Consider the following 26,397-nt stretch of genomic DNA (forward strand, 5'->3'; position numbering starts at 1 on the left):
CCTGAAGACCTGCCTTTCCCAGCCTGGCTTTATTATTTAATTCAAGTTGTTTAAATACTCTACATTCAAAAGGCAGTGAAAAAAATAAGGAAAAAAAAAGACGTAGCATAAAAGGAGGAACAAGGACTCTAGACTATCTGTTACAAAGAAATGTTTCAACTTTGGGTTGTAGAAAAACAAGAGGTTCCTCTCTCCAGCCCCAATCATAATTGTTCCACAGTCAGGAGACAAGTAGTACAAAAAGCAAGAGAATCCACCTTAAGCTAGCTTGTCACCTAGCAGCTAAATGCCCTCCCAGACCTCCATATAAGCTACAAAAGGTCACATTTTTAGATGACTGAAGTAGCTCCAGACTGTACATTGACACCAAATCTGTGAATAGTGAAGTGCTTTTGGTGCAAGGTGTGAGGCCTATCAAGACGACGACAACGTTTCCAGGAACGAACTGCAGCAGAACTTCTCAGCAAAAACAGCCCTGTCTGTAGACTGACAGGTCTATGCAAGCAATCAGGAAGGGTCACTCACACTGCAGCAGTTTGGTGCACCTGGTTCAGTGGGACACAAACTTGAACTTTTTACAGTTGAGGCTGTTGCAAGAGTTTTTTGTGTTTCTCTCACCAAATGCAATCCTGCCCACTTTCGAGTATCCTGGATTACTAAGCATTTCAAGTTGCATACCATACAAAGCAGACATTGCGACACAAAAAAGAGAAAGGTTTATATTATACATCATTAATGAACAGTGATGACTAACTGCAAAAACTAACAGAGTGTAAAAAAAATAGTTACAGCCCAAAACAAGAAGTATTCTTATATATTACTAAATAGATTAAAAAAATCTATCAGAGTACAAGATGCTCAAAAATAGAGAGAAAAAAAAGGAAATACTTAAAAAAAATTATTAAATCAAGATATTTCAGCATTACAGTCCTTACCCCCTCCCTCCAGATCCAAATTACAAAACACTAGAGATTACCGTTGGCTCAGTGCAGGATGTTGTTTCAGGTGCTTGAACCAAGTGTTCCTTATAACACTGCGTAGTTCATGATTGTGTCGAGCGGACAAAACACCTACAATAACATCATAATGTTTCAGCTTCCACTGAGGAAATAAGGACAGTGGACCTAGAAATAGAAAGTGACAAAGATTTATTATATGCACATATTACCACAATCCTGAGCTGCAAGCAAGAATTAAAATTCCAGCCTTCCACTACTTGAAGGGGGCTTATAAAAAGGAGGGAGAGCAACTTTTTACATGAGCATATAGTAATAGGATGAGGGGGAATGGTTTTAAACTAAAATAAGGGAGATTTACATTAGATGTTAGGAGGAAATTCTTTACTCAGAGGGTAGTGAGACACTGGCACAATTTGCCCAGAGAAGTTGTGGCTTCCCCACCCCTGGAAGTGTTCAAGGCCAGGTTAAATGGGGCTTTGAGCAACCTGATCTAGTGGAAGGTGTCCCTACCCATTGGATTCCAAATCCATAGGGGATTTGGAACTAGATAATCCTTATGGTCCCTTTCAACCCAAATCATTCTGTGATTCTGTGACTCAAGTGCATCTCAAAAGCAAGAGAACTGAAACACTAAAACAAGCAGCAGAATTACTATTGCATTCTTAGTTCAGAATCAGGGAAACATTTTCAACATGCCAAAACCTGCACTAACATGCCTATTTTCTCCTTTCTTTTTAAAGCTGCTGGACCACCCTTCTAACTTAACATTTCAATGTGGTACATCAAGGCCTATCTTTTCTAACCTTTTGAAGGTGAACACTACTCTGCCTTCAGACAGGGTGTTACATCTCTTCAAAGGGGAATGCTCTGGCTTTGTTCAAAGCTAGATGTCACCACCAATACTTGTAATCCAGGATTTAGCTTGTGCTGTTTTAATTTAGAGATCATGAAACCTGGACCTGATTTCAAGACAGATTACGAGCTGATTTAGAGCCTTCAAAGAGTCAGGCAAGTAGCTAAAGCGAATTTGCTTACTTTAATCTATCAGACATTCTAGAGTTAAGACAGATTTGTATTTAATTTTAGCAATGCATTGCTCCCCTCTCATCTCACTATTTTTTTCATTAGGCTGCAGACAAAGAAAACAATTGTGAGTGCACTCTAAACTAATGCATACTACTGCATAGACAAGATTCTTTACAATACAATCTTTAAGAGACCAAAAATAAGGTCAAATCTGTATTGTGTACTCCCACTAGAAAGAGAATTCTTCTTATTATAATAATAATTATATTATTATCTAGATTCTACCCCCTGTAAGAGCATACCTTTTCTCCACTTTGAAGTTGACAGATATTTTTTTTAAACTGCTCACTAACCTAGGACCTCACAGTACCTGCTACAAGAACTACTATGCCAAATCACACCAGAAATCTATCTAAGCCTTATATCACACCATCAGTGTGCAGCATGCAGAGGAGAGGACTTGGCCTTAGCCTTGTTCTGCACTGTGCTGAATCAGCATCAAGAGATTTCAGAACTTTTTTTTTTGCTTTAGGGCTATTTAGCCCTGATTCCCTAGTCCCAAAGCCAAATAAAACTGATCTGCAATTGATTCTCATAACAATACAAGAGCAGAAAAAGTACAGCTCTGTTTCCACAGGTAGACCTTTCCCAGTCTACTTCTCACTAATGTAAGCATGCAAACAGTGGTTTTCTAGAAGAAGATTAAGTTCCACAGTTATTTAAATGAATCTGTACTGAAATGTACAGGTCATTACATAACCAAGAATCACCAGCTCTCCAAGACAGCAGAGATACATGATACAGACTCATGTTTATAAGACTACAACATTATAGCAAATTCCTGTGTGGTCACACATCCCTTTTTTTTATCTTGTTCTTCTTTCATCCTTTGATTATTCTTCAGCCTCAAATGCAAGCCTTCCAATACAAAGCTCATAGGACTAATGTGCTTGTAGATCATATATACGATATCGTTTACACAGATTTGTTTTTTAAGATATCATTTTTAATTAGAAGCAGAACCATTTCATTACATCAAAAAAAGAAAAATAAAACTAAGCATAAGTCTATGGGGTGACTTGACTCAGAATAGCATAAGTTGGCTTGAATCAATTAAAAAAAAAAAACCAATCTAAAAATAAGCCACTTGAATCGAATATACATATTTTTAATTAGTTTATATTTTAAAATGAGTGAAGCTTTTCCTTATGAACCATTCACATGGGAACAATGTTCATGTAACAGATGCTTCAGAATTAATATCCTATTGCTTTCAGAACAGCATTACAGTGGTCTATATTCAGAAGATTGTCTTCTCTGTCCCAAAGGTTATGTCATTTTACTTTTAAAACTACTGAAAATGGAAAAAAAAAATAAAGGTTAATTTCACAAAAATCTAATTAATCAGGTTTCTGCTTGTTAGCAAATGTTTCTACGTCCTATGGCAAAGCAGGAATAACACTAAACTTTCAGGAAAATAGATTCATGTATCTCTCTGAACTAGCACTATTAAAAAAAAAGGGAGATAAAGAGAGAGGTACAGGGAAAAAATACTAAGGCTATTATTAATTTATAAGGATAATTCGGATATTTGCATAAATATTCCCTGATGCAGCATAATTTAAGAGAAAACATTGCTGACCTCAATGATGACAATTTAGACAACCAATCAATACTTGCCACTGGGGACTAAACCTATTTATTTTACATTCTATTTTTGTGCACTCTTAGGCCAAAACTTTAAGAGTTGGTAATAAGCTTAAAAAATACATACCATATTGCTCTTACCTTGAACTAGTTGTGAAAGACAATTAAGCCTTTACATTTTCTGATTTTAAAGGCAAAAAAAGGTGTAAATTTTGTGGTTTGTGAAGGAGGTGAAAAAAAAGAAGAAAGCTATACATCACATTCCACAATAAACCTAAAAGTGTTGCAAACCAGAGGGAAGCAAAAGGAGAAGCCTTTCCAATTCAAAGGTCACGCTACCACTAGCTGCCTTGCTTTTGAATTCTTACTGACTTGAAGCTGCATCTCTGTTGCATTACTTAGCCCAAGACTTCTCAGTGGAACATAAGACAAATACACGACGCCTACCCTACACTCTTTTAGCATCAGGAGCAAAATTGATTTCACTTTGCTGTTTTGCTGGATGCTGTTAAGCCACAGCAAAAGCCACAAAAACATGAAAGGAAGTGGCCCTCTCTCAACTGCTGAGATCCATTTAATGCTGTACAGCAACTGCAAGGTGTACTTCTGTCAGCCTTAAGACTACTGAAGTCCAGTTTGCCAGAGCCTTGTGTCACAGTGTTAATAGGCTCCTACAGAAGCTTTCTTGGGCTGTGATATTTGTAAGGCTTCCACACAATTCTCTGACATCTGACCATACTACTTTTATTAGTACAGGTTTTCACCTCAGTAGGAGCTTCAGTAAGCTTTCACAAGATTCTCAGTCACCAAGTTTCATGAAAGTTGGTGAAAATGCTGGTCTTTGGGACCTCAACCTGTCAAACTTGACTGAGAATAGATCAAAGTTTGGGAAAGATGAAGGAAAAAGTAAACAAGGACCTATGTAAAGCACAAAGTTCTGCCTTTAGAAGACAAGGGTAAAGACGCAGAGGTGTATCTCCTGTGGAGCTGGCCATGGAAAGAGGTCACTGCTGACATACAGTCTGTTGACCCTACTCAAATTTTAACCATCTCAGCAGCAGTCAACAGCTCTTGAGATTTTACAAAATCCCAAACTACAAAGATGAACATGCATCTCTTCTTCCTGTGAGACTGATTCTCAAGTAAAATGTCAAGTTAAGCTGTTAATTATGTTTACTTCATTACAAGGAGATGAAAAGAGTGAGAGATCATTTAGCTAGATTTTGTCAACAAACACGGTCTTGCTGCACATCTCTCTGTTGATGAATCCTCTACCAACTACTGAATTTGCCAGTCATTTTTTGTTAAGTGTGACATAATATGCAGCCCACAAGGTGATTAAGCGTCCACATTTCATGCAACTGGACTGGACAGAGAAAAGACTCGTTAGTGCCTGCGCTGAGAAATGCAGGAGTGTAGGCTCCCCTGCACTATCAGGCACCACAGCACCTCCACTGGAAACTGCTAAAATAAGTGAGGTCCACAAAAGGCTGGGCTTTGTATCTTTTGCTACCCATGCAGCCTTTTTTTTTTTGTGTGTGTGTATGAATAAATCAATGAATGGAACTAAGTAGGCCAGGCAGAAGTTATTTAGAATATGCTCAACTAATCCACTTCATAAGATTAAAAAGGAAAACTCCCTCTCCAAAATAAAAAAAAGCCTATACATTCCAGGGTTTTATCTCTGCCTATTCCTGAGACTTTGCAACCATAGTCCTGGTTTTTAATGCCTTTTTCTTCTCTGCTACTTCATGAAAGATCCAAACAAAGAAAGGAATTAACCAAATATAAAGATTTGTATTCACAGAATTCTGATACACACAGAAAAAGAACAAACCAAAGAGTAAAAGCAGCTCTTTCCCCTTACTAATCTACTTCACTTAGAGTAATTTGCTATAGCTCATCTGCATTACAGGTTTTGCTGCAAGCCCAGTGATATGACTCCCCTGCAGTACCTACTTTATATCAGAGCCAAAAATCACCAAGATGTGCAGCCCTGGTTTCTGCAGGAGCACAGTACTCCTCGAGGCAGACAAGCTTTTAAACAAGCTTTACAGATTCAAAGAAGAAAACCTCTGCAGGCAGAGGTTTCTGGTTTGTTTGTTTGTTTTACATCAACAGCATTCCCTTAAAAAAATAGGACAGCAGGGTCCTTCTGAACTGCAAAGTGACTGCAGGGATAATGCTGGGCTGATAGTACCCTGAACTCCATTAATGATACAGCACATGCACATTTCTAGACAAAACTGGGAACAATGGCCAAAGCATCAGAAACAGAGACACAAAAGGAACAAAGCAGATCCTTTTTGCAACACTGAACCTGATGCCCTCTTTTTTTTCTGGAAAGGAGGGGTGGGGGTGTGTCAGGGCAGGGAAGCAGAGCACAGCACCTTTACCCGTTGAAAACTGTTTACCAACCCCTGATGCCATGGAAGAAAAGCCTGATCCCAGGGAAGGCTATTTGCTCTCTTCTGGCTGTTCTACTCAGTGGCCAGTTTAGAGGACAACTGCTGAAAACCTTTATTCAGCCAACCCTGGAAGAACTCATTCTCTTTGCCCCAGTGCCAAACTACAAAAATACAGCTCCATTGCTGCTCATTAGTAGCTTGCAATGTCTCAGACACCAGTCCACGGAATAACTGCAAACTCTAAAAACATTCCAATTCAGTTGGAAAATACCATCAGCTTTGTTGTGGCTTATTTGTCAGTTATTTCAAAGCCATCAAAGGTAAGAGGATTGTTTTATGGTGGGGATGGCCCATACATGAAAAACAATGTTATAGTAAAATCTTATAGATGAAGACAGGGCAACAACTGACACTTCAGGCAGAACTGCACATCCACTGCCAGTGCAAACATGACCTGTTGATGGAAGGTTTCAATTTCCAAGGCCAGCAGCCTGGAAGTCTTTACATGCCTACAAAGGATGAAATAACTTCATGACCAAGCATACTATTCCCTGACGGACAGGATTAACAGATTTCAGACAACATCTTTTCTTAAGGAAATCTCACATTTTGGCAAAATTTCTCCCTACAGAGCACAACATCACTCAGGGGTTGTTTCTACATTTTGGTTCCATTAGGCCAGTACCTAAAGAATTACATGCTGAGCCATGGGACAACAGATGGCATAAAAGCAGACTCTAGAAAATTATGGGGTTTGATCTGTTGCATAATTATTCACTAGTAAAAGATTGACTCAACAAAACCAAAAGGGCCAAGTCTTAGCTGCCACACACCCCCAGAAATGTGACAGGAATAACATCTAAAAGGGCATTAGCATCAGCAAAGTAGCAGCAAATTACACAGAATGTGTGGGGCTCTCTGATTAGGCACTGTAACTGAAGCCCCACAGTGAGTAATTTCCTACTCAATAAGATTTGTGCCATCAATTAAAACACACAATTAGCAATGAATCCACCTGGAGTGCTAAAAGAAGGTCTATCTGTTCCTTCTCAAGTTTATGAGGTCATTTTATAATTAGCATTTATCTAAGACTTTTACAGAAAATTAAGTAAAGCCTCCTACCCAATAACTTCTTTTGGATAGCACTTGTTGTAACCAGATAGACGAGGACTTCAATTAAACCTAAAAGCATGTTCTTGCACCAATCTTGCTCAGCAGTGTGAAATACAATCCCACTAATTGATGAACAAAAAGAAAGCAGGAAGCCATCAAAGTCAGGACACTAAAACAAAGGCCTTTGGTTTCAGAACTTGATACTATTTATTTTTTTTCCGATTAGTGAGTACTGCCTAGAAGAAGTGTACTCTATCTTCTGTGACACCATGGTAAAAATGATCATGAACACAGAGGAAGTCAGAATATTGTACAGGAAGAGACACAACTGAGGGCCAAAGGATGCGGGCAGGCTACAGGCCTTTCACAAGGGGTAGTAAAGAGAAAGTATTTATTACAGAAGGTGCTTCCAATAGAGGAAGAAAAGTAGATGAAATGAGCAAAGACTGGAACACTGTTTACTTTTAAAGTCATCTGACCTATAGATAACAAAAATGAATTGTTTTCCAGAAATGGAAAGCCTGTTTTACCAGTAGAAGTTAGAAGTACCTGAATTGCTCATCTTAAGAAAACAAAGATTTAAAACAATGACACCTTTGATCTCTGTCTCTATGGTTACATGCTGGAAGTGTACCTGAATGAGGAGAAAGACCCCTTTAACTGAGAGGCTTAAGAACTAAAGGGCATAAACCAGTTGCTAGTAAGCTTAGGCTAGAAATGAGAAAAGGTTTTTAATCAGGGCAACAAGCTTCTGGAACAGCCTCTTCCTACGACTGCCACAAATCCAAGTGAACAAACAAAAAGCCACCCCAACCCTTCACTAAGTAAATGTAGGCTGCCCAGCTGCCATTTTAAGACAGAGATCAAGAGCTTAACAGAAACAGTAAGCAGAATTGATGGCTGGAGATGTCTATTCCAATCTTATGTTAGTGAGTCAATGAAGTCAAAGTAAATAATCACTAAAACAGGTTATCCACTTTTCAGTAGATTTCCATTTTTGTGTGTGATGATTATCGAGAGAGGAATTAAACTCCTCAAAAAACAAAACTGCTGTTCACTCTGCCTTTGACCTCTCCTGGTAGCTAATTTCATAACTGTTGAGACAGTACACAACTACTGAGACACACGGATACTGCACAGAAATACCACAGAATACACAAATAACTCATTTTTATGTCACAGCTATTGTAAAACACTGCCCCATGAGAAGATTTATTTTTTATTCATACCAGGGATTCCAGGTGATAGGTAATACAGAGCAGCTGGAGTAGTAAACAAGGCGGGGGGGAAGATTACTCAATCAAGTGGAACAAGACTGGCTTTATCAGCCACTACCAGATCCTCTTTAACAGTTTCAGATTCAAGAAGCCTTTTAATAAAGAGACATTTCTTTCTTTTGTATATAAATTCACTAATGTTCCCAAAACACTCTGAATAATAAAAAAAATACAACACAGAAGACATCAGAGATAAAAGAGGTCCCTTAGCTCATCCTTCTTTCCTCTGCAAAGGCAGCCATACCTACAGCTTGTACATTTTGCAGTTCTTTGAAGGTTAAGAGACAGACTCTTCCTTAAATTATCATGCAAGGCTCAAGCCTTCAAAGAGACAGCACATGTACCATATGGAGCATTTTCCTACAGATGCTGTAAGTTCTCTTGTTATACAAGGCATAGGTTTTTCTCTCCTCAGTGTGAATACATTACTCAATAGATTACAACTAAATAATTCCCGTACAAATAAAACATACACTTGCCTTTCAGTATTAAAAAAAACCTTTTTAAAAATCCTAGGTATTCTAACACTATCCAATGCAACACAATTTTACAGGAATAAACATAAACTCCGATAATAACTGCTCAAAACAGAGAAACTCTGAAAAGCAAAGCTTCTCCTCTCTTTCCCCAGCTGTGGTGGTGCATTCCTCTCCCTCCTTGGGGCTGCTTTATGATCTCAGAAATTCCATTAGGCCTTGGCCTTTGTGTAATGATTTGGGCAGTGAAGCGATCCTTGACCAGACCAGGAATCAATCCCACAACAGTTAAGGTGGGGGCAGCACTGACCATACCAGGAACTCCTGTTGCCTGACCAAGGAGGGAATGAGAGCAGGAATAATCAGTTATCCCCTGACAGGCCTGGAACATTCCTTACCTGAATTGTAGCGTGAGTGGAATGGTACCATTATTACTGGATTTTTGAAAATACTAGCAATTACCAGCCCAGACTTCATCCAGGAAGGAAATTTACAGATGACTAAACCCAAATATCTAACAACCCTAAAAACAGCGGTCCTCAGTGAGGCCCTTTGGCTCCCCTGGATCGCAGCAGGCTGCCACCAGCATCTCCCTGAGTAGAACTCCTCTCAGAGCTCACAGACTCTCACGTTTGCGAAGTTCTGAGGTTAGGCACTAAAAGCTGATGATGGGGCCTGCGCCGAAACCCTCCACTCCCAAAGGCTCAACCCTCATCCACTGAGAAATGCCAAGATATTTGAAGTGAGTATTTCACTGAGCTCCAGGGGAATTTTTAACAGGTATACCTCTATAGATGTGTACACATATTTCCCTGTATATAAATATATCTCTTTGTGCCAGTGTGTCTGCATGTGTGAACTGAATTAGATATTCCCTAGCCAGTATAGCATGAATGTTGCCATCTTGGATGTATAATTAAGTCACTACTGCAATTATAGTAAATCCTATCGCTTTGTAAATGTTCAATAAGTCAATGATTAAGTGCTGATAAATCCTTTAGATATTGATCCTCGATCAAGTCAGAGACTAAGACTGGACCTAGCTGCACCTCAGCTCCATCAGGAGCTTAAAAAAACAAGAGGGTCCACTCTGAATCCTATGACTCAACAGGAAGGTCTCCCTTATCCTTTTGTGTCTTCACTCTCCATGTAAATAATTCTAAATTAATTCTAAATTGATTCTCCTCTGTATGTTTCATCCATGTAGTAAAAAACAGAGTGAACCTTGCCATGGAACTTCGTTCAGCTGCACTTTTACAAATTCATATTAAGCCTACTGTCCTGGTTTTGGCTGAAATAGAGTTTGTTTGCTTTCTTCCTAGTAGCTGGTACAGTGCTGTGTTTTGGATTCAGTATGAGAATAATATTGATAATACACTGGTGTTTTAGTTGTTGCTCAGTAGTGCTTACCCAAAGTGAAGCACTTCAGTTTCTCATGCTCTGCCAGCAAGCAGGTGCACAAAAAGCTGGAAAGGAGCACAGCCAGGACAGCTGAATTGAGCTGGCCAAAGTGATATTCCATAACATAGAATGTCATGCTCAGCATATAAACTGGGGGAATTGGTCAAGAGGGGCCGATCACTGCTCAAGGATGGAATGTGCATTTGTCAGCAGGTGGTGAGCAACTGTATTGTGCATCACTTGTCTTTTTTGTCTTTTTTGGTTTGTTTGGGTTTGCTTTCTTCTTTTTATTACAATTAGCTTTATTATTATAACTTTGTTTCAATTGTTGAACTGTTCTTATCTGAATTCATGAGGGATTTTTCCCTTTTTTTTTAATTCCTGATCCCTCTCCCCATCCCACTGCAGGGATGGGGGGCAGTGGAATGAGTAAGTTGGCTGAATGGTGCTTAGTTGTCAGCTGGGGTTAAACCCAAGTGACACCTATTCTTGCTACTACCTTTGATGGTGATTCTTTAAGTAAGCAAAACTATTCATTTGTGACAAATTGGCATAGTTGGCAGGATGGCAGATTGTAGCATGGATAACTTAGGAAAGCATGGAATAAGTCTGAGTCCCAAGTACTCAGAGGAATGGGCTCGTGATAACTGGTATGATTGTAAAGCTGTGGAAGGACAGCTAAAGGTGGGGCCATACAAAGGATGGAAAAGGAGTTATTTGCAAAATGCTAACTATCTGGTTAAAAGCTGCTTATCAAGATAGGAAGAATAACAATAAAAAGGAACTGGACCTAAAGAAAGGAATAAAACTCACAAAGGCAACTGACTTCATACTATCTCTGAAAATAGAATGGCTGCAAAATCAGTTAAGGAAGAAAAGAAGAAAAAAAAAGGTTGGAGGTAAAGATCAAAATGATGCTTATGCGGGCTCCCCATCCTCCTGACATTGTACAGATTCCTTGTTTCCCTCAGATTCCTCTAAATATGAGCCTAGACCCATTATTAAAGCAAACTACATCCTGATTCCTGTTGGCCCTCAGCAACTGATAAAATTCCAAATAGATAAAAGAGCACAAATTTTCATATTAACACAACAGGATGCTGAGAAGCTGAGTGAACCTGGACAGCAAAGAGTTAAAATCACTACAGTGAATGGAGCAAGTGTTATTTGCCAAGCAGCAAAAGTTAATTTATGGCTCCTGGGTGGGAAGTGCATGTCATCTACTTGCTTTGCAGTTAAAGACCACAATGGAACTATTTTGAGTTTTGACATTTTGAACATCCAAACCTGGCACCTGACAGGTGGCAGCATGTGGTCCCTTGGTTCACATGTTGACTTGACAGAAATCAGGGGGTTACAGTGCGTGTACTTTGTGCAATCCCTACACTCCCTGATTCAAAGTTACTGACGTACCACAGTACCCAATTTCTACTGCAGCATGAAATGGAACTTCTGAGGTAACAGCAGACCTGGAAAAATGGCACATTATTTCTAGAACTCACTTCCCATACAACTCACCCATCTGGCCAGTCAGAAAACTGGGTGGGAAGTGGCATCTAACAACTGATTATCAACTCTCAAATGCCAACATGGCCTCACTAACAGCTGCAGTACCCAATATTGCAACTTTAACAGCTACGCTACAAGCAGCCGCACACCCATGGATGACACTGTTAGGTGTGAAAGATATATTCTTTATGATCCCCTTACAGGAGGATAAAAAGAAATTTGTTTTTACTTAAGAAGGTACACAATATACCTTTACCAGACTTCCACAGGGTTAGGGTCGACGTTCATCCACAGCTGCTCATCCCATGCTTGCTGAACTTTCATAGTCTCACTCCTTAGAATGTGAAACTGTACGAATACATAGGTGATATTTTAATTGGAGGAAATTCCCTTGAAAAGATGGGGGAAAACACAGCAGCAGCTCAGTAAGCACTGCACAAAGCAGAAGTTCAGATGGCACCTGAAAAATGTCAGGGACCAAGTAGAGAATTAAAGCTTTTAGGTACCTGGTGGACAGTGCGTAGTGTGGTGGGACACTTAAGTGGGAAAAGGGACTTCTCTCTTTAGTCCAAGCAGTAAAACAAGTTGAGAAAATACACCAGGAACAGCCTGTGCAAACCAGAGGACCACTGAATTTGCTAGAAGCAATCCTAAATGGGACTGCTCCCCCACAAGGAGTTGCAAAATAACCTATGGTCAGAAAATGGTATGCCTGCTTGACAGGAATTGCAGAGAAAATTAAATTAACCAAAGGACATACTAAACTTTCCAAATTACAGATGCCTGCAAGTGCAGATTCATTAGTGTTACAAGAACATTTTAAATCCTCACCTCTATAAAAAGACCAAAGAGAGATGTGACAGGCATCCTGGAAACAGGATTAAGAGCATTACATAGCACAGACGCCGAAGTTTTAGCAAACAAAATAAGCTGAGCAACAAGTAATTTACACAAATTAGAACATACATTGCAATCTTATCTATCAGCATTGGGAACTAACCAATGGCTCTTATTGGATATATCACCCCTCCAATTAATTGTGAATGCACAAGGTGCAGCCCAAACCAATGTCTCCCATGCTCTTTGTTTTATCGAGGCTCAACTGTGGGTTCAATCGACTGTGGCAGCAATTGCAAGAGAAGGTGAGGAAGGCACCTTACTTACTGAAAAATCAAAAAATAATCTGGGATAATGCAACTAAATTGGAAAGAAAATTTCAATCTAAACTAGATGCCATTTCACTTATGACCCCACCAACAGTAAAACCACATCTTCTGTTTCGACAACAGGCAATGCTACCATATACAGTATGTATGCAACCACTGCATATATTGGGATTAAATCACAATGATCATGGGCCCAGCAAAATGGGAACAAATAGCAAATTGTCCATGTTGATTGCATATGTTGTACAAGAACAACAGGGATTTATTTGTGAAAGTAATACCATTAAGGCCAAGAAATTTGTTTTGAAATTAAACAGAATGATTATGATTTTGAAATATATCCCAGTGAAACCCCTGGAACTGTACTTATTGGAAATGGATGTGTTTGTATAAGAATCCTTTTTGATTCTGTATTTACAGACAATACCACTGTAAAAACATATAATCACTCAAATATCTGTATTTGTAATTTTACCAAGATTACAGGATGCAACTTTAACTAGTCAACTCCTGTCACAACTCAACAATTGCTACAATCTAACACATCATATCAAGATTTACTACCTACCCCCATTAGAATGAATCTGACCTTGGAGAAAAAACTAGAACACACAATGACCTGTGTCACCTGCTAGAACGCATCCAAAACAACAGACACAAAATTCTAATCATCATTCATCATGACACAGAAGACATACGATGTCCCGGAAAGAGTGAAGAAGGATGCAGAACACCACAAGTGGAAAACCTTATTCAGATGGTTACTGACAGCAACAGAAAATTTGAATCTAATGCTGCATCCAATTTCTGTTCTATCATGCTTGTTACTAAACGTTATTCTACTGCTAGAGTGTAGAGAATAGCTAGATGGGTTGCACTGTTACAAAGACCTCTTTGCAAATATATACTGCTTAATTACATTTAACAAAACCTTAATAATTAAATAGGCCAACCAAAAATTTCCCTCAAATTACAACTGAAATACAGCATTAACATGTTAATAGGCACAGAGGCAAGAAGCAACCACATTACCACTCTTTGAGAGAAAGATGGATTGACTTTACTTGTGGGGTGGATTGTAGTGGTGCATTATCCCTGTCCTCCTCAATATCCCTCTACACTCTACAATCTCAGGAATTCTCATTAGCCCTCAGCCTTTGTGTAGTGAGTTGGGCAGAGAAGTGTCCCTTGACTCGACCAGGAACTCTCACATGGCCAAGGTGGGGGTGGCACTGACTGTACCCGAAATTACTCTTGCCTGACCAAGGTGGGGGACAAGAGCAAATCAGTCATCCCCTGACAGCCTTGGAACATGCCTTACCTGAACCAGAGCCTGAGTGGAATGCTACCATTGTTATTGAATTTTTGAAAATTCCAGCAATTACTGACCCAGACTGTGTTCAGGATGGGAATTTATGAATGACTAAAGCCAAACACCTTGTGACCTTATAAACAGCAGTCCTGAGTGAGGCTCTTTGGCTCTCCTGGACTGCAGCAGGCTGCCACCATCATCTCCCTGAGTGGGACACCTCTCAGAGCTCACAAACTCTCAAATTTGCAAAGTTCAGAGGACCATCAACGAAAGCTGATGATGGAGCCTGGGCCAAACTCTCCACTCCCTAAAGCTCAACCCTCACCCATTAAGAAATGCAAAGATATTTAACAGGTATACCTTTCTACATTTATATACATATATCTCCATATATTTCTACACATATATCCATATATGTATCTTTGTGTCAGCATGCATGCATGTGTGAATTCAGTTAAATAGCTTCTGGCAAGTAAAGCATTAATGTTGCCACATCAGATCTACAATGAAGTCACTGTTGTAATTACAGTACATTTCATTGAAGCACTCTGTAAATGTTAAATTAGTCAATGATTAAGTGCTGCTAAATCATTTAGATATAAATTGGAGACCAGGATTGGACTTAGCTGCACCTCAGCTCCATCGGGAGTCTAGAAAGCAAGGGACCCACTCTGAACCTTGTGACTCAACCAGTGGGTCTCCCTTACCCATCTGAGTCTCTGGTCTCTGTGTAAATCATTTTAAGGGCAATTCTATTTTCCTTTGGATGTTTCATCCACATAGTAAGCAGCAGTGCAAACCTTGCCATCGAAGTTTGTTAAGTTGCACTTTTACAAATTTGTGTTACACCTACTTTTGCTAATACCTTTAACTGATTCTTTAAGTGACCTAAACCACTCGTTCACAACACCAACTGAGAAACTTCTGGATTTTCTTTAGAAATGTTTGTTAGTGGAAAACACATTTATGAAGAAAAGGTCATCATGAGATTCCATACTGCCACTTTCAACTCCACCTTAATGCTCCAAAGTTACAGAACCACACCGGAGTATTCAAACACATTTCAGGCTAGAAGTTCAACAACTAGAACTCCCGTTCTTTTATAATTCCAGTGTGACCACTGCTCATTTGATATGCAAGAGCCAGAATATAGACACAGAGACACCCATACAACTCTGCAGCCTTCGGACTGTGCAAATGCACTGACCTTGCTTCTCTCACATTTGCATTATTAATTGCCACTGGAAATCAGCAGACTCTTTTCCTCACAGCTGCGTACAGCCTGCACAGGGAACAGGCACCAGTTGCAGAGTGTGGCTTCATTAGTGAACAGGCTACTGGGTCACTAAACAGAGTTCTAAGCAGATCTTAAGTAAAAAGACACCATCACGTGTCACATAGAGGATTTCTTAATGTTGTCAAAGAGCACCTATGGGTAGCTGACAAAAGTTTCTGTTCCAACAGGTGACTGTTTCCTCCAGGCATGAAGATTTGCTGCCTGAAAAGTACAACTCATTTTATGAGGAGCACAACGTAAGCCCTCAGGGGTCTGATTTCACTTGCGTTGGATCACACCCGGTCCTATGAATAGCTTTGTGCAGCACAGGGGTTTTAAAGACCGCTGAGGCAAACAGAGCGCGGTGCAAAGAGCTATTCCTAGGAGCAGGAATGAAGCGACACAGGTGAAACCGGTGGGAATTTCTTTCCCACGTGCCTCTGTGGGAGCCTCTGCACCCCTGGCGCAGAAGGCTGTTCGGGAGCGAGGGGTGCTGCCCCGCAGAGAGCGCACGGCACCCTCGGTAGCCCCGCACCGCCACCGCGCTCGGCACCTCCGCTCCGGGCGGCGGAGACAGCGCTGCTCCCGCCGCCGCCCCACGGCACGAGCCGCTCCCTCCCGATGAGCCCCCGCAAGCACTCCGGGCGCTGCTCCCCGAGGGATGCCCCGGCCACGGCATCCCTCCTCTCGCCCCTCTGCCCCGCCAGCCCCGCCGCCGCGACCTCTCCTCGCCAGGCTCCTGGGGAGGGTGGGGGAGCCCTGCCCGCCCGGGGTGCCCCGGCATCCCCCGCCGCCCGCTCCTCTCCTACCTGCCGGGTGGCTCCCGCGGCAGCTCAGCAGCAGCCAGAGGTGCAGCGCGACCCCGACCGCACAGGGGCACAGCAGCACCAGCCAGTTTCGCATTGGCCGCCGCCGCCGCAGCCGCCGGCCCCTTCCCCTCCGCGCCGGCCTCTCTCAGCGGCGCCGGGGCGACGGCCCGGCTCGGCCGCCCGCGGCTCCTCCCCGCTCGGCCGGGCCGGGCTCGGCTGCCCCGCGGCCGCCGGGAGCTGCAGTCCCGCCCCGGCCCGGGCGGGCGGCGGCGGCGCGGGCGGCGGCGGCCGCCGCCTACAGCCCCCACAATGCCGCGGGGCGCCGGGGGAGCGCGGCCGCACCGCGCGTCTCACATGGCGGGGGAGCGCGGGGGCCGCGGAACAGAGGCGGGGGCGGCGTCACCCTCACGGACTGTGGCCTGCCGGGGGCCGTGGGGTGCTCCCGAAGGCGTCCGGCTGCTCTGGGGCCCCCGCCGGGAAAGGCCTTCCCGGTTAAACGCTATTCGATAATCCGCTGGATGCCTCTTCAAGGAAGTCGTTGTATCAGAAACAAAATAGCTTTCCAGAACAATCCTTCATTAATCCAATAAAGAGAGGAGAAAGTGCTTCGCCTTGGCAAAGACCTGCTATGGCTCTTACGAATTGTTTCTGAAGTATTTTATTCCAGAAAGGAACATGTTCTTTGACTGAAATTCCAGGGAGGATTTTAGACAAAGTGTCCTTAACTGCGACTGGATCACGGCCAAGAATTCTTGTTCTTGTACGTTGTGGTATGTTAATAATCAGCTTCATATTTTACCTACAGCCACCACTCTGAGGAGTTGGGTACCTACAGACTAACACCACAGAGAGCACCATCTGCAGAACACTGTCCTGGCTAGAAAGATCAGATAAAGATGAAGCAGAGCATAATATTACTAGCACCTCGAGACATTACTTGTTTCTGGTCTCCCAAGGAGAACTGTTTCCTTGGACTGCCCCAGGGTAAAAAGAAGTGATGTGGTTAAAGAAGCAAAGGCTTCTCAGAATCACAGAATGGGTCAGGTTGGAAGGGACCATAGTGGGTCATCTGGTCCAACCTCCCTGCTCAAGCAGAGTTGTCCTAGAGCACATGGCATTGTGGATTGTGTGTTGAATATCTGATTGTGTCTTGAAATAGTGAGGGAGACTCTACAACCCTCCTGGGCAGCCTGTTCCAGTGCTTGGTCACTCACACTGTAAAGAAGTTGTTCTTCATGTTCAGGTGGAACTTCCTGTGCATCAGTTTCTGCCCATTGCCTCTTGTTAATGTATCAACTAAAAGTTTATGTGTAATAGCAATGCTAGTCTATCAGAAACAGTTTAATTTAGTAACAGAACCTGATATGAAGTATAACTGAAAGAAAGGATTGAGTTTTTACCCAGAGAAGACTAAATTTAATTTTTTTAAAAATCCCCAAGCCATGAAAAGTATTTGGAAAATGCTTACAGTCCTTTCAAACTGCTTAGTTAAGATTAATTTTTCATCAGCTGGAGTGAGATACTAGAAGGTAAACCAATGACTTTAACTTTTATATATTGGGTTTAAACAGCAGAATGAAAATGTTGTGGAAATACATCAACTTTAGTTTTCTGCATACTTAAAACATTTAATAAGCAATTGAGTAGCAAATAATAGTACTAGGGAAAGCATTTACACAAAAAATGCCATTATTAATCACTATTTACATTTGACTTGCATTTCAGCAGGTTCAGCTGGAGAAATAAAAACTGGTCTAACTACTAATATTTATCTGTATTTGCCTACATTCCTTGTAGGCAATGTGTTGGGCTCTCTCCTCAGGCCAGGTGATCTGATGGGGACTGATCTTATAAATGCCTAGGAGTGATTACTTTTTTGAAGACAAAACAGAGGACCCAATTTCTTAATATCTTACTTTCCATATGGTATTACCTACCATGCACAAGGATAAAGGACTGGATAACATACAAAACAGGAGAAACCTGTTTTTCCACATTACAGAAACAGGATATCCTGGTCAAGAGCATGATACATATGCATTTCTGTTGGTCATGTAGGAAATTGTTACAAACACAGTTTAGTTGCAGAGGACTGGCCTTTCCTCCTCCATTTTTCTATTACATTCTCTACAAGATTTTTAAAGCCAAAGATTTTACCTAAGCCTCCCAACTTCATCATCTGTATACACTGAAAGTGTGCACCTGTATAGAAATCATAAGATGATTAGACCCAACCATTAACCCAATTTTCAGAAGTTCCCATGAGTAAGGCAGTTTCAGTTTGCATACTTGAGGGCTTTTATGAGGACTAGTATTTTGGGGAAGCAAGCTGATATCGGAGTATCTAGAAATGATTTCAAGGCACCAAGTTTTAGGCACCCTTTTTGAAAAGTGCCTATATAAAAATTAGATTTTTCCAGAGATTTAAGAATCATGAATATATATACTATGAAAAGACAAATGGATCTCTAATATGACTTCTAGATAATGTTGAATTATTTTTCTAAAAGACAAAAAATTTTGATTTGGGTTATAACAATTCTAGGTATCATTTACTCAAAAATATACCATTTGCATTATGCTCTTTCTGAGCAGATTTACAGTACAGATTCAGGCACACACTGGCACACAAAGGATAGGCACAGCATTTGGGCCCAAGAGCTAAAGAAAGAAGAGAGAAATTTTAGTCCTCAGGCTGCTTGCAAACTTAAGATGCTTCTGTTAAATTTGCATAGTGCCTCTGGATAAGTATCTCCTGTCTGACATAGAGAAGACATGATGGATACCTGAGCTGTACTCATGTACCACAGCTAGCCGGTCCACAGCATTCAGATTTTTTTAATGTTTGTTTGCCTAATTATTGCCCCGAGTGGGCGATTGGGATATTTATAGGACCGTAGCAGATGAGAAGAGTGAGAATCTGGGTGGAGCTGCATATGTTTTAGCAGAGTTTGTCCCCAGGGAGTCGTGTGTTTTATTGATCTCTCTGTGCTTAATGTAAAAGCAGAGGAAGGTCTGGTGAGAGATTCCAGTTTAAGGATTTGGGAGACCTTCTCCCCACCTTGAAGAAACACTGACATATTACATTTCACAAAATCTTTGTGCCTTCAGTTTTTTAAAGAAAAAATATTAAAAGATATTAGAGAACAGGGTATGAAGGACTTTCTTAGTTTAAGGGGTTGTAAATTTCCATCCCAAGAATGTGTTTTTTTCTAGTGTTCGTTACCTAAACAGATTCACTGTCCATACCAAGGATTTGTCAATCCTTTCCTTACCTTTCTTAGGATCTTTAGAAGAAATAGATTTTGCTTATTTTCCCAAACAGAAGAAATGTTTCACTGCCTCCCCTTTTGGCTTTCTGATCCAATGAAGTGCAGATGCAGAGGAGTTCCCAGACTCCTTTGGGAGTGCCTGGTATTAGTCCATCCTAGGTGCAAAATCTGACATTTCACTTGTTAAATTTCATCCTTTTAATCACTGCCCAATGCTCCAATCTGTCTAGTTCCCTCTGCAAAGCCTCCTGATTCTCAACAGACTCAACAGCACCTCCTGGTTTGGTGTCTTTGGCAAACTTGCTAATGGTGCATTCAGCTCCTGCATCCAGATCATCGATAAATATATTGAACAGAACCGGCCCTAGAACTGAGCCCTCAGGAACTCCACTGGTGAAAGGTCACCAGCCAGATGTAGCCCCTTTCACTAAAGCTCTTTGAGCTCTGCCTGCCCTGCAGCCAGTTCTTCACTCAGTGCATCATGAAGCTGCTCATCCCACAGCTGGACAACTTGTCCACGTGGGTGCTGTGAGGGACAGTATAAAAAGCCTCACTAAAATCCAGAAAAACTACATCTACCTCCTTCCCTTTGTCCACTAGGCAGTGACCCTATCATAGAAGGATATCAAATTAGTTAAACAGGATTTTCCTTTTGAGAACCAAAGTTGACTGTGCCTCATGACTGCATTATTCTTTAAATGCCTTTCAGTAGGACACAGTATAATCTTCTCCTTAATTATTCCAGTTAATTCTTTTCAAATTAACTTCCAGTTAAGGAAGTTTTGTCTAAAATTATGTGGCAATTATTTTGCTGATGCTTTTTTTCAAATGAAGTTTTTACATCTTCTTGTCTGCTTGGAGGAGTAGCTTTAAGTTTTGCTGAATTAGGTCAGCAAATCAGTGTTGTAATTGGCTCTTCTTCCCTCATGTTTTCTGTGCAGAAGCTTTAACAGTTTTGGCACATGGCTTTGATTTCTGGCAGAAGCCACAGTTTTGACTGAATTCTCTGAGGTCGAACAACATTCTGTAGGGTCTTCCTTTCACTGGCATTGCAACAACCTAGCAACCAGAACAGCTCTGACATCATATTCAGACAAGATAACCCAACTTTCCTCAGCTCACTTTCCTTTAGAGAAAGGTAGAGCTTCAAGTTTTACGCTCTCTGACAAAGGGAACACTTGAGCATCCTGGTGGATGACCAAGCCACCATCCCTTATTCTAGAGAGGAATTAATTAGAATAACCTTGTCATCCTCTGGAAAGAAGGTGTTGTTCAGTTGGATCTTCTTTTCTTTTTAAATAAGACCCAGCCTAACCTGTGTAAGAGTTGGTAACAACCACACAAAATTGGCTTGCAAGACATCACAGTTATCCAAACATACCAGTGCAGCAATAATAATTTTTACAGTCTTAGTCAACTCCTTGTCATCTTCATGACAATCGAAAATGGAAATGGACTCTACACTGCCTGTATGGTAGCAGCTAAATCTTGACAAGCACATCTCAGAGAGCAAACGGGAACATCTTGCAGAGATGTGGAACACCAAATATCCAATAATCAGTCAGAAGCCAGCTGGTGGGGTTAACTATTTCATGTGCAGCTAGAATGCAGTTATTTTTAACAAGTGGCACAAAGACTTCAGGATGCACATATGGAAGAGAATAAGGTTCATAGAAAGTCCTGCTGAGACCTACAACAGCCAATATGCTTTTTAATCACGTGCCTGGTAAAGAGAAAAGCAGATTGGCCACATATTGTTTATAATTTCATTATTATCTATCACTGGATATATAAAATTCAGGCTATATTTCACTTAAAATAATTTACATGACCTGGTGCTCTTTTCCCCTCATGGTGCTTACCTTGCTCTAGGACAGACGTGCTCTGCTGGAGAATGCACCAGGTGGCTGCTTCACTAGTTGCAGAAGATGCAAGCTGAATGAGGTGGGACTATAAAATAGGGTTACAAGGCTAAGGGTCATAGCTGCTTGGGAGAACAAGAAAATCATTAAACTAAACATTTCACATTGCTTTTTTCCCCATAGTTTCCCTGCATTTGACTTGTAAAAGTCATTCCAGTTTGTAGAGTTGAGGACTCAGAGCTGAAGGCTGAACAAATGGGAACATTGTTTGAGATGCTGAAAGAGCTAACTACTCTGCAGTGGCAGGTACTCACAATCTCACCCCTTCTGTTTAGCTTCTGCCTCAGCTTCCCACTGTAAGATGAGAATAGTTCCACCCTCATATTCCTCAAGGATACTGTGGAGATACTTCGTGAAGGAATCTGTGATGAACACCACAGAGAAGCTCATCAGGGAACACTTCTACAGTAGAAGCAGAATTTGTGAGTAAATCAGGCCCAGGGCTACACAATGAATAATGACACCAAAGTACCAAGTAACTGCTCATTAACTGAGCATTCCCTATACTGTGCCTTGCAGGCATTCCTGCAACAGCAACTGGGAATAGTACTACATACAAATAAGGGAGGCAAACAGAAGATGCATAAGCAGATTTAACTCTGACTTTCTTAAATGAGTGCTTAAATTGGCTTCTCTAATGATATTTTAATGTATTTTTTTTTCATTTATCCAGATTCTGTTTAAATATCCTCAAATGTATTCACATCCTTGATGCAAGTATTTGTTTAGCTGGTATGGGCAGAACTGTAAAGAAATATAATCACTTTTATGGCCTTCTAATTTCTTATAAATAGATATTTCACAGCTGCTCTCTATAGTAATTTTCCAGAGTCTGAATCAAACTCCTAGAACAAAAAGAGCATGTGAAGCTTGAGAAAGAAGAGAAGACCTCAGAGAGGCTGTTAGCTATAGCATTCTTTGTATTCTCAAAGTTTCTGTTGAGGTATTTTTTCTCGAGAATCTTAGCATCTGAAGTTTTGTCACTTGATCTTTTAAGGGTATGATTAACATGTTTATATCAGCACTGCATATATATATATATTAGAAATCTGTGTATTGTGTTCTGATGAGTAGGATAAAAGCTGATGTGCTTTCGGAGGGGGGAAGATTCTCAGACAAGAATCCTTGGTAGTGAACAGTCTTTGCAACAAGAAAGTTAAGGATGAAAAGTCACGTGAGCCACACTTGCCAGAGACAGCCTGTTATACTGTAAAGATCTTTAAAGTCACTGCTACTTGAAAGTTTTTTAAAAGTCACAATGATTCTTTTCTATCAAGTCTGGCGCATTCCTTCCTTTCTCTGAAAAAAATTTGTGCATCTCTTTAAAGTATGCAATAGAGAGAATGAAGGGCTCAAGGATGCCACCTAAAGCTCAAAGGCACAACAGGGTATGGTACAGTGAGAAGCTACACAATTCCACAATAAATTGTGGAATGGGTGGTCTATTGAAGCACATCCTTATGCCATGCCTAAACTCTGTTCCAGTTGTATTATTGTGCTGTGGCATATGAAGAAGTATTTGGCCTAGACTATGGTAATTGGAAAAAAACCCCATCCTGAAATAAAAAAACCAACAGTCAGGAGTGCAGTTTGAGTGCAAAGAACAGTGCAGCACTCAGTCACAGGGAGCTGTTGCACAGTTCTGCAGAGAGGAAGGCAAACAGGAGAGATCATTAGCAGCTCACTGGGCTGGGGGCTAGCTCGGGCCTTAGAGCCAAACCTTACTGCCATTTGCAGCCACCTCACCTGCTCAAGGGAGCAAAGGGCACAACTGGTGTCAATGAGACAATGAGGAACAGGCACCCGAGTTAGTTACCCGTGAAACTAGAAAATGAAACTCAGGAAGGGAATACGCAGCAACTCCAACTGATACTCTCAAAGATTTCCACAACTTTTGAAGGGGTTTTTAACTAGACACCTGACCTATTTAACAAAAAATGTATTTGACTTTTGTGTCTTCTTAAACCGAGCAGTCTGGAACTGAAGCATGAGGTTGATGTGCACCCCAGCAGTGCCACAGCCGCAGGCAATACTTCACACAATGCAGCCCATGAAAACTGAACTGCTGGCTCTCTGTTTATGACAGTATATGTATTAATTTTAAATCCCCCTTTTGGTCATTACTAGTTGGCATTGTATTTTTTTCTTCTGTCTCAGTCGGCTGTTCATCACTTTATCAGTAGGTGGCAGTAATAGACAAGCCTGTGCAATTTCTACTTGTAATACGAATTGGGGAAAAGACCCTATTTTAGGGTAAGGCTGCTCATTTTGTTTGTTCACAAGCGTGAGTGGTGTAAATGTACTTGACAAACTCAGACACACATCTCACTTTAACGGACAGAAAAGTTGTTCCCATACCAGTTCTGGTATTTATGGCTGTACCAAATTTGACAGTGCTATAAAGCTGAATTCAATTAGATGCAAATGTACAATATTTATTCCAAAGAGTCTCCCTAAAGATTAAATATGGAGATGCCTGTAAAATTCTCATAATTTTCCCTACTATTTTTCACACATTTTTTTGCACATTAATATTTAAGTCTGTCTAATGACTTTAAGTAATAGTTTTCAGTACAAGGAACATATATTTCTTAGGAACCATTCTTCCCCCAAGTTTTCTTTAGTCCTCTTGAAGAAACAAATCCAGATTCTAATGCAGTCCCAAGGAGAGCCACAACTATGGCATTTTCTAGGACAATTATGTATACAGATTTTTATCCCTATACAATGAAGAGATAGGAAAAACTATATAATCAGGTCCTCCCAAAGTACATATTTTGTTACTCCTTTGATATCAGAAATCCAAGTGGATAAATGACTGTCATATTGAAGTTCCAGGCTTTAATATGCACCTTTACAGACTGCTGTTCTTCAAGTGTTCTCTCCTTCTGCTGGAGCTGATCCTATTGTAAGTCACTGCAAAAATGCTTGGTTATGATGTCCTTATGAATCAGTTGGCAACAACTCCTGTGTTTACCCTGTGTCACTGACAGAAAAGCTCATATTTATTTTAACCTGTGCTGTAATGTAGAATAGCTTAAACTCCTCTCCCTATTTTTCCCCTCCTTTGACTGTAATTTCTTAGAGGCTAGCTTAAAAATCTTGCCTATCAGTACCAGCCAAGCACCCTGCTACTAACTTAACACATCGTGTAGGAAGCAAAGAAGGGGAATTTAGTACATAATAGAGAGGAAGAAGTACAACGTTAGCATGCTAGCAGGCCTGGTCTTGTTTTCATTTAAGTTTAGTAGGAATCAAATCAGACTATTTGATGAAAATAAAAACTCATTGCTTCAGCCTACAGAAAACCTTACCGTTAGACAAATCTACATTTTGGAGAGCTTTTTTTTATATATTATGCTATACTTCGTGATATAATACATATTTATTATTTAGAAGAAGTAACAAAAACATTCAGATGTTTTTGTGTAGAGATGAGGCAAGATGTTTCAGAATGAAACTCAAGTATCAGATTATCTAAACCATCTCAAAAGCCAAAGCAGCACAAAATATAATAATCACAAAGACATTTCCTGGTTTAGAGGGATTGGAGGAAAAGATGTTTTTTTAAATGTTGATTCATGGATCAAGCTGGCATTCAAATTAAGAAAAACAAACAACAACAAACAACAAACCCAAAACCAAACAACAAATCAGACAATGCCATTCTCTTTCAGAGTCAGTATTTTGATGGTGTTCTTGAATAAAGTAATACATTCATATGCAATCCAAAGCTGTTACAATTATATTTGAACTGCGGATCTTCCGAGTGTGCCTCGCTCTCTTCCCCTTCAAATTAGTAATCAGTAATTTCATTCAAGGAACTACTAAATAAGGCCCAATGATACTAGAGAAAGCTGTCCTGTTTTCTACTAAGGAATTACGCTTCTACATATTAACCTCTTCAAACAAATTACAGATATCTGCTAAAATAAACATACAATTTATTGTACTCCATGTAGGTTTTTTTAACTTAGAAGCATGAAATCATCCTAATAGATACGAATTTTTTTACCTACTGTAAGTTATGAATGAATGAAAGAAACCACAAACAAGTCCAACACACTCACAACTATTTGAAGAAAAATTTAAGAGAAAAAAGGGAGTTCAAAAGAATTACATTCTTCTCTTCAGAGTAATAATTCTGGATTTTTGCAAATGCAGCTCTTGTAACTAGTGATGCTCAAAACCATTGTGAAATGTTTCAGTCTCAGGACATCAGACACTAACTGTAATTGGAAACAGAAAGCAAGCTGTTTGCAATACTGTAATAAGCTGTGGCAATTTCGTTATTTTAGATGGGAATGTAAATGATGAGCCACAAATGCGAGTTGCTACAAAGCCTCTGAGAATAAAGCTGCATGCCCTATATTCCCCTCCCATGCTGTTCCAGTTAAAGTCACACATGCGGAAGGACAAATGAAAATGTTGCCATGGTGATCAGAGCAGTTACCAAATCATGTACACTGTAGGAAGGATTCCCTAAAGAATATCAGTAAGCATTTTGTTGCTCCCTTTTAACAAATATTTTCAGAAAGGCAGTCTTATTTCACTGTCAATAAAACAGCTACCCAGTTAGCTAAAGCCTATTTCTCTACCCCCAAAATGAAAACACACCATGCATTAAGAAATATTCTTGTTAAAAGTTAGGAATGGGAATCTTCAGCTGAAAACTTTGAAATAGGAACCAAGGATCAACCAACCCAAGACAACACCTGTTCAAGACATTTGAATGTTCTTCAGCATAGCTACTATGAAGCAGCTCTATGCCTATCAAACTACTGATGTCTTAAGCTGCCAAACTAAAAAACAGATCTTTAAATG

At 40.5% G+C, this 26,397-nt stretch overlaps 1 protein-coding gene across 2 annotated transcripts in view; it reads right to left on the reverse strand.

The window, feature by feature from the left end:
• B3GALNT2 (beta-1,3-N-acetylgalactosaminyltransferase 2) overlaps nt 1-16,511 on the reverse strand; it is a 32,263-nt gene extending 15,752 nt beyond the window's left edge. For both annotated transcript variants that reach the window (XM_017817467.1, XM_017817466.1), the window contains exons 1-2: nt 16,380-16,511; nt 977-1,124 (exon numbers count right to left, since the gene is read on the reverse strand). In XM_017817467.1, the coding sequence (XP_017672956.1) occupies nt 977-1,124; nt 16,380-16,473 (242 nt within the window). In that variant the 5' untranslated portion in view covers nt 16,474-16,511. The remainder of the gene's footprint in view (nt 1-976; nt 1,125-16,379) is intronic.
• Between the last annotated feature and the right edge of the window lie 9,886 nt (nt 16,512-26,397).

Source organism: Lepidothrix coronata, unplaced genomic scaffold (assembly GCF_001604755.1).
Source record: "Lepidothrix coronata isolate B3197 unplaced genomic scaffold, Lepidothrix_coronata-1.0 Scaffold61, whole genome shotgun sequence".
NCBI classification, from domain to species: domain Eukaryota; kingdom Metazoa; phylum Chordata; class Aves; order Passeriformes; family Pipridae; genus Lepidothrix; species Lepidothrix coronata.